Below are 13,001 nucleotides of genomic sequence, written 5' to 3'. Positions count from 1 at the left end.
ACAAAAAAAGCGAGGCAAAATGTCGAAATAGATAATAATATAAGATCTTTAATCATAGGCGTTTTGCTTATTTCGACATCGGGGCGCTAATGCTCTATTTTTGACAGCTGTTTTATAGTGTCATTTTTAAAGTCACTGCGGGACGCTATTAAACATTGGTCGTTGTGCAACCTGTATTTCTTAGATCGTGTATTAGATACGAGGATTAAACTGTAGGTAACTTTTTTAACACGTGTAAAAAATAAACAAGTTTCAAAGCCCGCAATTATTTATTGAGTATACATGGTTTTTAATTTTTAATTTAAACGACAGAACTACAGGATCGTCATTTACTACACTTTTAGTGATAAATATTATCCATTGGATAGTAAAGGACGGAGCCACGGAGGGTACTGACTACTGCAATAAGTAACGTACTCACGAGTTTCAAGCTGCTCGATAATAAGCAATAAGCTTACTAAAAAGTAAAATTACATAATATACCGATAATACCTACTGACATCGTTGAACAACATATTTAGTTATATTTATATAATTTATTATGAGTTATTTTTATCGTCAATACATTTATTATACAACGGGCTATACCATACCTAATGTTACTAATAGATCACACGTCACCGCGATTCCAATAACGGTTGAATAATCGCTAATTTCCGGGAACCGGTCCCCAACGGTCGACGCACACACATTAAATTAAATGCTAATGACGTCATGGTAACATGCTCGGTGTCGCAGTCGCACAAATTAACAGAATGACCCCCAGCCATCAGACATATACATGTCAAAAAAAATGGTTAGACATTATGAGCTATATTATTGCTTTCCGCAAAAAGGGGATCGAAATTTATCCTCGAAAACGTCAAGCAATAAAGCAGTATATTTAGTATATAATATTATTAATAGTTATAAATTGTTCTCACGAACAAAGTGTATTGCCCGGCGAATTGTATAGGCAAAATAGGTACATTACTGAAATGTTCAATTATAATGTCCATAACTGGCATAACTACAATTTAACTTATTTTCCATTCGCAACAATAAGTGGTAGCGCAAAAACCAAAACAAGTTATACCCTGCAGCAATAACTGCAGAAATCCAAACATCTTAGGTACAATTGAATGCGCTAAATAACGACATACTATTGGTGAACGGAGTAAAGGCATGTGTGACAGCCGACAGGTATATGTTTATATCCGATATTGTATAACAGTTAAATACGAGTATATCTATACACAACGAGTAAGTATTAACTTAACTGCATTATAGTTCATTAAAGTAAGATTATGTAGATGACATCGAGTTATCAGAATTAAAAAATGTATATAAAGATTAAATAATAAAAACAACAAAATGGAATGGGAACGTGCAGAGTGCCTGTAGTCAAACTTTTTTTTCAAGAAGCAAAAAAAAATTAACTAGAGTTACAATAACCAAAAAACATGGGAAGAGAAACACGAACGCCCAAAGGTAAATATATTTTAAGGAGCAAAAATAAAATAATAAGTAGAAAAAATTAGTAGGTGCATATTCTGAAGATTCTTGAGTATTTAACAAATTATTAATTATGGAGAGCCTCTAGAAGTCTAGAGTACTTCTCTGGTTCTCTGATAACTGGTTATTGTTTAAAAAACTTTAATACAAAACAATCAATTAGAAGTAGGTAAATGAATTAAATCAAAAATTAAAAATAAATTATGCTAGAACCTAGAGATATAGCAGTCTATAATATCCAGATTTTTTATTTCTTTAATCAGATTCTTTATATTGAAGATGAACCTCCAACACTTTAGCACTATAGTTGCGCCACTGCAGTTGCACATCACTATTTTTCTATATTATACGCTGGAACCTTCACTGGATTTTCAGATGCAGAATGAATGCCCAAACATTTATACTTATTTTTTTTACTTTTATGAAATACCTAACAAGTTGTGATATTTAACATTATTAACTTATATATACTTATACGATACATACATACACACTGTTATCATGAATGATATGCGTGTTTATATGTATTTTTTATTCAGTTAAACTAAACCGAATATTTCTTTTTTTTTTTGTGAGAGATTTAAGTAAAAAGGATATAAATTACATAATAATTAAAGTGTCATAAAATAGCCAATATAGAGAAACACTTAGCTAATAGCTAATATTTTCAACTTATTCTGTGAATCAATTCTATAATATTAAAAGTAACAACACAGCAGGGTTGGTTCACTAGATTTTTCACTGAATTAAAACAATTTTTCATTTGAATGTAAGTTTTCGGTTAAGATTTTCGCTTTTAAAATACAATTTACTAATTAAAAAGTATTAATCTCCTAGAAAATTATTGTAATTGGTTTTTGGGTGTATTTGTTATAAATAAAGAGTCTTATATACTTATGAATTTACAATAAAGAATATCTATCTATATTTAAATATTTGCTTTAATGATCTCAACATTTTCAATATGAATAGTAAAAAGCGGGTAAGTTGTGGATGTCGCTAAGCTGTACAGTAGGTTACAAGTGGGTTACTGTAATACAATGGTTCCCAACCACTCCTATTGGCTATTCTACTCCACCCTTTGTAGATTTTCGAAAATCTCGCATACCCCTCCTATAAATTGTAAAAAATCGATCACCTTTTTTGGTGTACTTTACATATAAACTTTCTATATTATTCTATACAAATATACAATATTTGGAATAAGACAAGAATTATTATTAAACACATAACGTGACATTAAACGATTAAGTTACACGCTGCGGCCAAACATTTTATAGTCTTTATCGGTCATCCATTATTATGATACTCGATTAACAGATAAAGATTTCCGGTCAAAGATATTAAAAATGTATATTTTAGTGTAAAAATTGATAAATATTGTTTTGATACAAAAATTATTAAAATTATTATATAAATAAATAAAACTATTTATTGAAAAATACTACTTTTAGTAAAATTTATTTTTTTGTCGAATTTCTTGTTTTCGCGACAGCAAAAAAAAATATAATGAACGTTGGTAATCGACAAACTATGAAATCTGCATGACGTGTAACTTTCAATAAAAAAAATTCAAAAGTATAAAATTGTAACATTAAATTCTATAGTTCATGAATCAAATTTCTGGATAGACGAGCATCAAGCATTGAATGTGATAATGTGAACATAAGAAAAAAAGATGCAAATGCATCAAGTTCCGGTCCCTAGTAGTAACTAATAAGCAGACACAACGAGGATATAACGTGTTTTAAACTTAGTATGTTTAAATTTTACTCTTAGAACAGTTAGAACTACATCACTATTATATCTATAGGGAGAAAGGTTCAATGTTCACCCCTATGAAACTTAAAAGTTCGTTATATTTATTTTATATTTATAAATTATTTCATGTTTATTAATAATTATCATTTAGCATCAAAACATAAGTTTAAAAATGTACTAAATATAAAATATTTATTATTATAACAGTTTTCATTAATATCATTTTATGACTCGCATACTCCATTTACCTCCCACTCCACAAATAATATTGTAGCGTCACGCTAGATAAGGCCATGTTATGCTGCGTGGACTTCCGAAGAGCATAATGGTGGTCGGCGCCCGGCGGATGCGATAAATTTGGATTTCAAACCATATTTTTTCACTCAGGTTGGCTATGTCCTTCTCTAATAATTATGCTCATAGTTCATGTACCGATTTTATTATAAATAATATAAATATTTAATGATATTATATTACCTACTATGAATTATGATTAATGAGCAACCATTAAGACTTATAACAGTAATAACTGAAATACTGTCTCTCCATCACTGGCATTGTGACGAGTTCCTTAATGAATAGAATATAGACATATTGTTCTACTATAGAATATTAGAATCTATTCCATTCGACTGTACCTACTATACAGTTAAACATATTAAAATTTACGCAGTGTCAAACGAAGGGGGTTGAGGTGGTGGCATACCTACGTGGCTACGTAGAAGGTATGGCTAACGGGTTGAAGCTAATCTTTATTCTATGGGTTGAAGTCCCCTTCATCACACTTGTTATATTATTATAAATTTTAAATTCTGAGCGGAGCGAGGAATGTATTGATTTTACAATGATGTGTGTGTTTTTTTTTTCGTGTCTGTGGCATAGGCACAACTAGACCTACAATTTAAGGGGTGCTAAAATTTAGTATACTTTGGTAACCCGTGGGGGCTATGCCCCTCCAACACACAATTTCTTTGCCATTAACATCATGCTTTTAAAACTCAACTTCAATTTATATTAATTTATATGATAACACATTTGATATTTTGATATTGAATTATATGTATTAATGAACAATCACTAAAAACATTATAATTAATAATTAATTACAATAACTAATAACAACTATTTAGATAACATATTAAAATCTATTATTTTAAAACAATACGAAACACTGTTTCCGTTTGTATTTTATTTGATAAATCCTTCTCAATATTTAAAATTGACAAGTCATTGGCACTGCTGCAACATACTTGTTCTTAGCCAATTTTTGATACGTCTCATACTAGAAAAACTACGTTCACAAGTTGCAGAACTTATTGGAATTGTAATTGCAATTTGAAGTAGCTTATATAAGTTAGGAAAAGCTTATTTATATATTTTTCCTTGAATGTCATCAAAATTGAAATTTGGTGGCAAACAGTTTTTGAAAACCATCATTTTAGCATTTAATAAATCGATTGAAACTTTTGCCACATTCTGAAATTGAACAGTAAAAACAATAACAATATTTAAGCTAACTTAAACTACTTTACTGAAAAAACTTTGATTTCAATAACACTTTTTTTAACAAGTGTGGGAAAATTTTTGAAATTAAATAAAATTAATAAAAACACCAAATCAATGTGCCCGAGTTCAACATTATCAAAAGGACGTGAGGGACAATAAGTAGGGATTAACTATGAAACATTATTTATTTTTTTTTTTTAAAGTGTTTCTGACATACAAGGTCATCGAACTTATTGATATAATAAAAAAATTTTAACATCATGAAGTTGTAAATTAATTATATATAGTAAATTAATTACAATATATTATACAGTAAATTACAGTAAATTACAAAGATGAATAAATAAATAATAAAATATGACATAATAACTAGTTAATCTAATTGTATTTTTTTTTTTGTGTATCTTATTGGTGTTGAGAAGGGGCATCATGAGGACGTTCGCGCTTGAGACGCCGGATGGAACTATGAAACATAGTAACTCTTCAATTGTTGTGTAATGGAAAATCATAATATAATGATCGACATTCAACAACACGATCAGTCTGACATCTTGTTATGACTTATGAGTTATGAGTAGTTAAACATTTGAAATAACAAAAACAATATGTATAGGTATGTGATTATTATTATTATTATTGTTGTTGTTACAACTCTGGTAAATAACTATAACATGACGAATACCGAAAGCCAACTTGTCGATTACCACTTGCCACACGAAAAAATAAATGTAATTATTGTATAACATAGTAATTTAATTATAAAATAAATCTATTTTGTCAATTTTCATGGATTTCCGAAAGCCGATGCATCAACATCAGCTGTGTATACTACTACAACCTGTAGTCCATAGTCTATACTGTAATAACTAATAACGAATAATATTAATAAATAATAATTCATAACAAATAATAGAACATAATAAATTTAAATTCATTTTGTGATATTATTATACGTCTTACATACAGAGCGCGCGCGTGTCAGGCGATAGTCATATTATTTGTACACCATTATCTTCGGTCGGTGTCCTAGTTGTTGTATGTCAGAGTTGTCGTTGCTTGTCCGCGGGCCGCGGTGACGACAACGGCGATGCTCGACGTGCCTATACGTTCATCGCAGCGTTCGTTTTTGTTCGTTATCGCTCGAATACGTCCCCCTCCACGCCGGTCCCACCGTCGTACTCCCACTTGCGCGCACTGAACATCCGCCGCCGTAGTAGTCTTTCGCTCTTGTAACACACAAACATACAATAATACAATATCACAGATTCACAATATTCATTATTCGATTCACAATTTATTGTGAATAGTGATAGAATAAAACGAGAAAAAAAAACTAAAATAAAAAAAAAATAACGCGTTTCGTTTTTTCAACTTATCACCCGACGTCGGGCACTCTGTTGTTATTTGAACTCGTCGCCGTGTTTTTGTCCCTCCCGTTACCGACTTTTTAGTTATTAGATTAATCATTAATCATTTCTCCGCTGCCTTCGATCATAGTCCGCCGCCGACTACGACAATATTAATGTGCTATAATTGCCGGACGACGACGTTTGCGCCCCAAACCCGTTAATTCCGTTATCGCTCACTGGCACTTTATCGTATATCGCGCGGTATCCGATATAATATCGCGTCGTCCACTGGCGTTTGATATCAATAACACTGGTGTCCGTCTGAATGGTATTTGAATCTCTCACGTATGCGACGGTGACGTGAAATTTAAAACCAAATACCGACGCCGTCTTTGTCGTCCCACTGCTGTGACGCTGAGCGAGATGACCGAAAACCGTAACACGACAGTAATTGAGCCCGCACATCAAGATTTGGCCTGAACATTCGCTGCCCGCTGTCATCGGTCCGTTGTAAATGTTCACTGGTACGTAAAACTTTGTCTGTAAAACGTGCACATCACAACACCACGACTGTCCGCTACTGTGGATATTAATATACCTAATGGGTAAGTTTTGTAACTTAGTGGCCTTTTGACCACTAGTTGCTGAGCATTTAATGTGTGAAATTGCTCCTTTGAGGAGTAGACGTTTCCGTTTTTTTTTCAACAACCTTTTTGGATTTGGTCCTTGGATGCATGTCATAAAAACTTTTATATTTTTTCTGCTAGATAATAATATAGGTATAGGTACTTACTTATGGACTATGGTGCTATACATTTTGGCATAGTTTGTATGTCCTAAATTATATTAGGAATTGTTCAAGGCTCTCTACATTTTTGATGCTGGTACATACTACAAATTGTCAAATTAGTTTCATAATCAATTACGATTTATTATTTACCCATCTGTTATTCACTAAAAAATTAAGATTCCAATGGAAAACAAATTTTTATATACCTTTTAAATATCCATTCAAATATATTTTACATTAAATGGGCACCTATTATTAATGAAACATATTTTTATATTTATCAACAAATACCGTATTAATAATGTATTTGCTTACTTTTTATACAATTAAATAGAATTTGTCAAGTTATTTCTACTTAAAAATAAAATTATGAGCCACTAAAATAGGAATAATAGTATAATACTTTTGAATTATTTCTATTCCTAACAATTTTTATTGTTTTCGCATCTTAATAAAAATATTGAACATAAACTCAATTAGGATGGGTTTTATTGGTATTTAGCATCAGTAAAATTTACTGCTAACAATGTACAGAATTTAAACAAATAAAGATAAAAAAATTAGTTGATTATGTATACCTATTTTTGTTTTGTTTTATTACTCAAACTTAACAATGTATCTATGCAAATAAAAGTTATAACTAATTACAGACTTGTTAAGAATTACTAATATATTTTATTCTTTTATTTTAATGATAATATATTTTTATATTTTAAGTTAATACCTACAAGCAGGGCCGACGCAAGAAGTATTGGCGCCCTTAACACCCCCCCCCCCTGCCCACGACTAATTTGAGTAGTAGTAAAATTAAGTTTTTTAGGAAGTTAAATAAAATTAGCATGTATTTTATATCATAACAATATTGTAATACCTATGTTAGACATATTATTTTATTAACTTATAAAATTGTACGACGAAAATAATATTATATTTATAGATACTGCAAAAAACGTGTTAAGAATAATACCTACTAATTTTCATAATAATAAAATGCGAATGTGTGATTCACCGTGTTATATCGACCGTTTTGCCATATATTAGTTATTATATATTATCATCATATATTCATATCAATTATCAAAATTCAAAGTTTATTCATTAACATAAAATATCAAATCAAATTATATTATATTATTTCTCGCCACCAGCCCACACCACTGTCTATAATATAGGAATATTGTGTTTCTGGTTTCACCAACTACTTATTAATTAATACAGAATTTATTGTAAAAAGGAAACCAAAATACTATGTATAAATTTACTTAATAAAATATATGATTATATGAATATTGATTACCTGTTGGCAGTTATTTGTTAGTTTATAGTTTATATATTTGAGTATTTGCCATTACACAGCAGACCGTACGGAGCGAGAGCTCGTCGAAAACAATAAATGTGTGTGTCAGACAATTGTGTCTTTTTGATTTATGCTATTCTGCGGTATTTTCGCCGTAAGGTCCGAATGAGTTTTACTGCCACGGTTTTTCTAACGAATCTAGCCTTAATCGTCTAGTTATATGATTTTATTTATAAATGGGTAAATATTATAATATGAAAATAATTATTACGACCATCTATATATTTTATTGACACACACAAATGTGGTGGTATGCTTCCATAGTTCCATGCATTATTTTTACATCAAAACCAGCGGTATCGATGCACTGTTATATTATTCTTATATTCTACAAATATGACTAATATGAGACAATTGAAGATGCATTTTCAATTAAAATGATATTAGATAATGAATATTTCAAATTGTATAGTTTGTTAATGCGTTTTAAAAGATAAATTAAATAAAAAATAATTTTCAGTTGGCGCCTCTCCGTGCTGGCGCCCTGGGCAGTCGCCCAGGTCGTCCATAGCTTTCGCCGACCCTGCCTACAAGGTCTAGACATACCTAACTCCCCCATGATATAGAATATTAAGCTTACTTAAGATCTTAATTCTAAATGTTCCCATCTATTATACTAATTTAGTTTAAGCAGGTATGGATTTACTATATTTTCTAAACTTATTTAGTCCTACTTAGTTATAAATAGCGCTTAGCCATCATATCAGAAACAAAAACAATGGTTCTTGCTTGCACAGAAGCCCATGAACTAAGGCTAGTAAACTAACATTTCAAAAAAAGAAGAAGAGACAAATGTTATATCGGCTTTTATACTATTTCCATTCATAAATCCATAAGTTAAATATTATTGGAGTAGTTGTTAATATGATGGAAAAACTGTGTAAAAATTACATTATCCCTTGTCTTGTAGTCTTGATTAATATATTTCTTGACCATAGTAATGTTTTAACAAAATTAATATTACCAAGCACATAGGAAATCTATGTGAAATGTTTATCTACAATGGACTAGTTGAGTCCGGTAAAGCATTTACAATTTAAAAAAAATTTTACATTAATATGTCAACTGTTACAACTTACAATTATATTAAAGTATATGGCATATTTTTTGATTTAAACCTTAATTTATCCAATGACTTTAGTGCCCCAACTTTGTGGCCATACGCCCATGCCTGATATTCATATAAATTACCTATTAAAATCTATTTACGCTTTTATTCATTGGTTTGATTATAAATTATTAAATTTATAATTGATAATATATTATTTTTGTTTTAATTTTTAGATAATCCATCACTATGGGAAAGCTGCTTTCCAAAATTTTTGGTAACAAAGAGATGAGAATACTTATGCTTGGTTTAGATGCAGCAGGAAAAACCAGTATCCTTTTTAAAAAAGAACAAGATTCATAGCTTATAAATAAATTATCTATGTTAAACTATTAATTAAAAATCTAAATCATATATTAGCTTATTATAAAATATATTCAACAATTTTAATTCCTTTTCGATAATAGAAAGTTGCCAAAATGGAATAACATTAAAAACACGATCTTTTATTTTTATTTTTAAATTACATGCCTTAAAAAATTCTTTACTAATCTAGGCTATTCACTGTAATGTTATGTTAGAATTTACTTTGTCAATTTAACTGAACATATTATTTTGTTACATTTATCTGTTTTAGATGTTAAAACACGTCCGTAAGACCTACTATACTACTTCATTTATTATTCATATTGAATAATGTGCTAGACTATTTTATTTTGTTATGATTTGAATGTAACTGAATATGTATATGAATAAATATAATATAATAGCAATTATAATGCATGAACAAATGAGAATAATTGCCAGAATTCTAATTTAATTGAAATTTAAATAACCCATTATTATTAACATACTTATCAATTGTTAATTAGTTAAGAGTGATTCAACAATTAAAAAATGAAAGCCGGTTATGGGTTCCATAATATATTTTGGTCTAAAATATTGTTACACCATTGTGTACAGAACTTGTGTTGTTTGAAGAACTCATGGTTTAATTGTTACTTTGCTTATTGCTCTATTTTTATATATAACTGATTTGTATATTCTGTAGTACCTTGGTTTAAAACGTTTGTTACATTTTATTTATTTATGTTAAATAACTTTAAAATAAAATTTTTCCTATTATAATATATTAGCTATCTTGTACAAATTGAAATTGGGTCAATCTGTAACAACAATACCAACAGTTGGCTTCAACGTAGAAACAGTTATTTACAAAAATGTGAAAATTAATGTTTGGGTATGTTATTATGTTATTAACTATATATATATATATATATATATATATATATATATATATATATATATATATATATATTATATAACTAATATAAATATTATAATATATATATATATATATTTATTTATTTAATAGTAAATTTAATTTTTCATAGGATGTTGGGGGTCAAGACAAAATACGACCACTTTGGCGACACTATTATACAGGCACACAAGGTTTGATCTTTGTTGTGGATTGTGCAGATCGTGATCGTATAGATGAAGCTAAGCAAGAGTTACATCGTATAATAAATGATAGAGAGATGAGGGATGCAATAATTTTAATATTTGCCAACAAACAAGACTTGACCAATGGTATGTATTGTAAAATTTTATTAATTTAAAGTTCATCTTGATGTAATGTATTTTTTTTTAGCAATGAAACCACACGAAATACAAGAAAAACTTGGACTTACAAGAATAAGAGATAGAAATTGGTATGTTCAACCATCGTGTGCTACCACAGGAGATGGATTACATGAAGGCCTTGCTTGGCTCACATCAAATTTTAAACAATGATACCAAAGTATAACTCAATATTATACTAAATATATCATTTTTCAATTTAAAAGAAGCTTAGGACTAAAAGAAATTCCATACGTACAAATTGAGTACATTACTTGTTAAATATAAAAATGAACATCAATATTTAAACTAAGATGTTTTTTTGATAAATAACTACTCTTTGAGAGGACTGGCCTAATAAAATATTGAATTATTCACAATTGTTTTAATATTATAATTATAATTTGTAATGATTACTGAACAAAATTGTCATAATATGCTAAAACTGCCTAACTATCCTTTTGATGTGTATATTTATAAATTGATTCCCAATTAGTGTCAGCAGTATACATATTAGCTTCAACAATAAAATGTAAGCAATATTATATTTATACATATAAATTAATTAATAATGATTTAATATTTGTTCCCAAGTTTAGAATATTTTATCTAGGCCTGTAAATTAGTATATGTTATATGTACTAAGTATCATAATATTTTATACATAAATACATTTCATAATAATTAGGATTTTATTTAAAAAAAAATTAATAATATTGTTTCATGTGTGGATGAATCCTATTTTTTATTTTTATTGTTATTTATTATTTTGTACAAAATATTGAATAAATATATATTAAAAAATTATTATATTTCTAATTGAAGTAAAAATGTATAGTTCTATATCTTTAGTTCCTGAACTTAATGAAAAATGTATACTGTAAAACCAACAATGAGTTTTGTCTAGTAAAATATAGTTGACAATGTAATGCAACTACAAAGTACAAGGTCTTCTAATAGATTGTCCTTTATCAATTTTAAAGTTATGAAAATATATTGAAACAGCTTTTTAATAATTGTGAAGCTTAAAATATGTAAAATTATCAATTATGTTTTTTCCTCAAACTAATAAGTGTAATACCTTTATAAAAGCATAGTAAAAAGTAGAAAAATATAGGAATTAAAAGTTTGAAATCCCAAGAGTATTTTTTTAACACTGGCTGGGATATATATTATAATATGTCAAGTTGAATAAAAATTTTTTAAATCTCACGAAATGATTTTAGATTCTGAGCAAAGATTTAAATATGTTGGTTTTAATTTTGTTGTCTATAATCACCTGATTTTTCAAATAAAATAGATGTTATGTAGTTTGTCGTTTTGAGGGGTCACATTTTACTGAGGAAAAAACTAAATAAGTTAACCTCCCAAACCCCCGCCTTGGTACCTATTATATGCATGACATTCAAGAATAATTGTTTTCATGCAGTAGCGTACGCATGATTTTAGTTCGGTTATAGGGTTTTACAAGAATAAATAATAAGTTAACAATTTAATTTATATCTATTATAAATTACCAACAATTTATCGACTCTGTGTATTGAAATGGGGGTAATAAGATTTTTTTGTAAATTTAAAAAATTTCAGGGGGGTTAATACCATCTTTGGTTTATCACACGATAAATTATTTAAATCATTGTAATATTGTATAGTTCTAAAATTAACGTAACTGTTTAGTTATTTATTACCTATTGGATATTATCCCGTAGGTATATTTATAGGTATTTTATTCTCAGAGTATCTATCTTAACAACTAAAATAAGTACCCCTCGAAAAACCTGTTGATACTTATAGATAGTATCATGGGCGTAGGTAAGAGGGGGGGTTGGTGTTCAAACACCCCCCAAAATTAAATAAAACAATCTTGAGCTTTTTGTGAATTTGTTCGAGAATATTATTAACGCGCACATTATGTAGGTACTAGGTATAATTTGTGGGAAACCACAATTTACATTGTATAGGAACACTAGTTGAATTGCAATTGTTGGTAATAACATAACAAAATAGGTATAGTGTATATTAAATACCTTAAATCGGTTTTATCGGCGGACCGCGATTATCAGCTAGCGGCTG

General features: G+C 28.9%; 1 protein-coding gene and 1 long non-coding RNA gene across 2 annotated transcripts; one reads left to right on the top strand and one right to left on the bottom strand.

Annotated features, from left to right (window-relative positions):
• Positions 1-4,927: 4,927 nt before the first annotated feature.
• LOC149057560 (uncharacterized) lies at positions 4,928-5,863 on the bottom strand. Its single transcript, XR_016190760.1, has 2 exons — positions 5,726-5,863; positions 4,928-5,627 (listed from the first exon to the last, which is right to left on the bottom strand). It is a non-coding gene; the product is annotated as an uncharacterized LOC149057560 (long non-coding RNA).
• A 155-nt stretch (positions 5,864-6,018) lies between these two features.
• Positions 6,019-11,747, top strand: Arf6 (ADP-ribosylation factor 6). Its single transcript, XM_015513742.2, has 5 exons — positions 6,019-6,634; positions 9,542-9,636; positions 10,442-10,545; positions 10,700-10,898; positions 10,960-11,747. The coding sequence occupies exons 2-5, from the start codon at positions 9,555-9,557 to the stop codon at positions 11,100-11,102; spliced, it is 528 nt and encodes a 175-aa protein (XP_015369228.1). The 5' UTR covers positions 6,019-6,634; positions 9,542-9,554; the 3' UTR covers positions 11,103-11,747.
• The last annotated feature ends 1,254 nt before the right edge of the window (positions 11,748-13,001 follow it).

This window comes from Diuraphis noxia, unplaced genomic scaffold, assembly GCF_037042655.1.
Source record: "Diuraphis noxia isolate RWA-SAM2 unplaced genomic scaffold, SU_Dnox_SAM2 contig0003, whole genome shotgun sequence".
NCBI classification, from domain to species: Eukaryota; Metazoa; Arthropoda; class Insecta; order Hemiptera; family Aphididae; genus Diuraphis; species Diuraphis noxia.
The sequence above is the reverse complement of the archived record's forward strand: the minus strand, read 5'-3'. Positions and strand labels throughout refer to the sequence as shown.

Coding starts and splice junctions, on each gene's coding strand:
- Arf6 (XM_015513742.2), top strand. CDS start 9,555: ATGGGAAAGCTGCTTTCCAAAATTTTTGGTAACAAAGAGATGAGAATA. Junction 10,546..10,699: donor ATGTGAAAATTAATGTTTGG/GTATGTTATTAT, acceptor AATTTTTCATAG/GATGTTGGGGGTCAAGACAA. Junction 10,899..10,959: donor CAAACAAGACTTGACCAATG/GTATGTATTGTA, acceptor ATTTTTTTTTAG/CAATGAAACCACACGAAATA.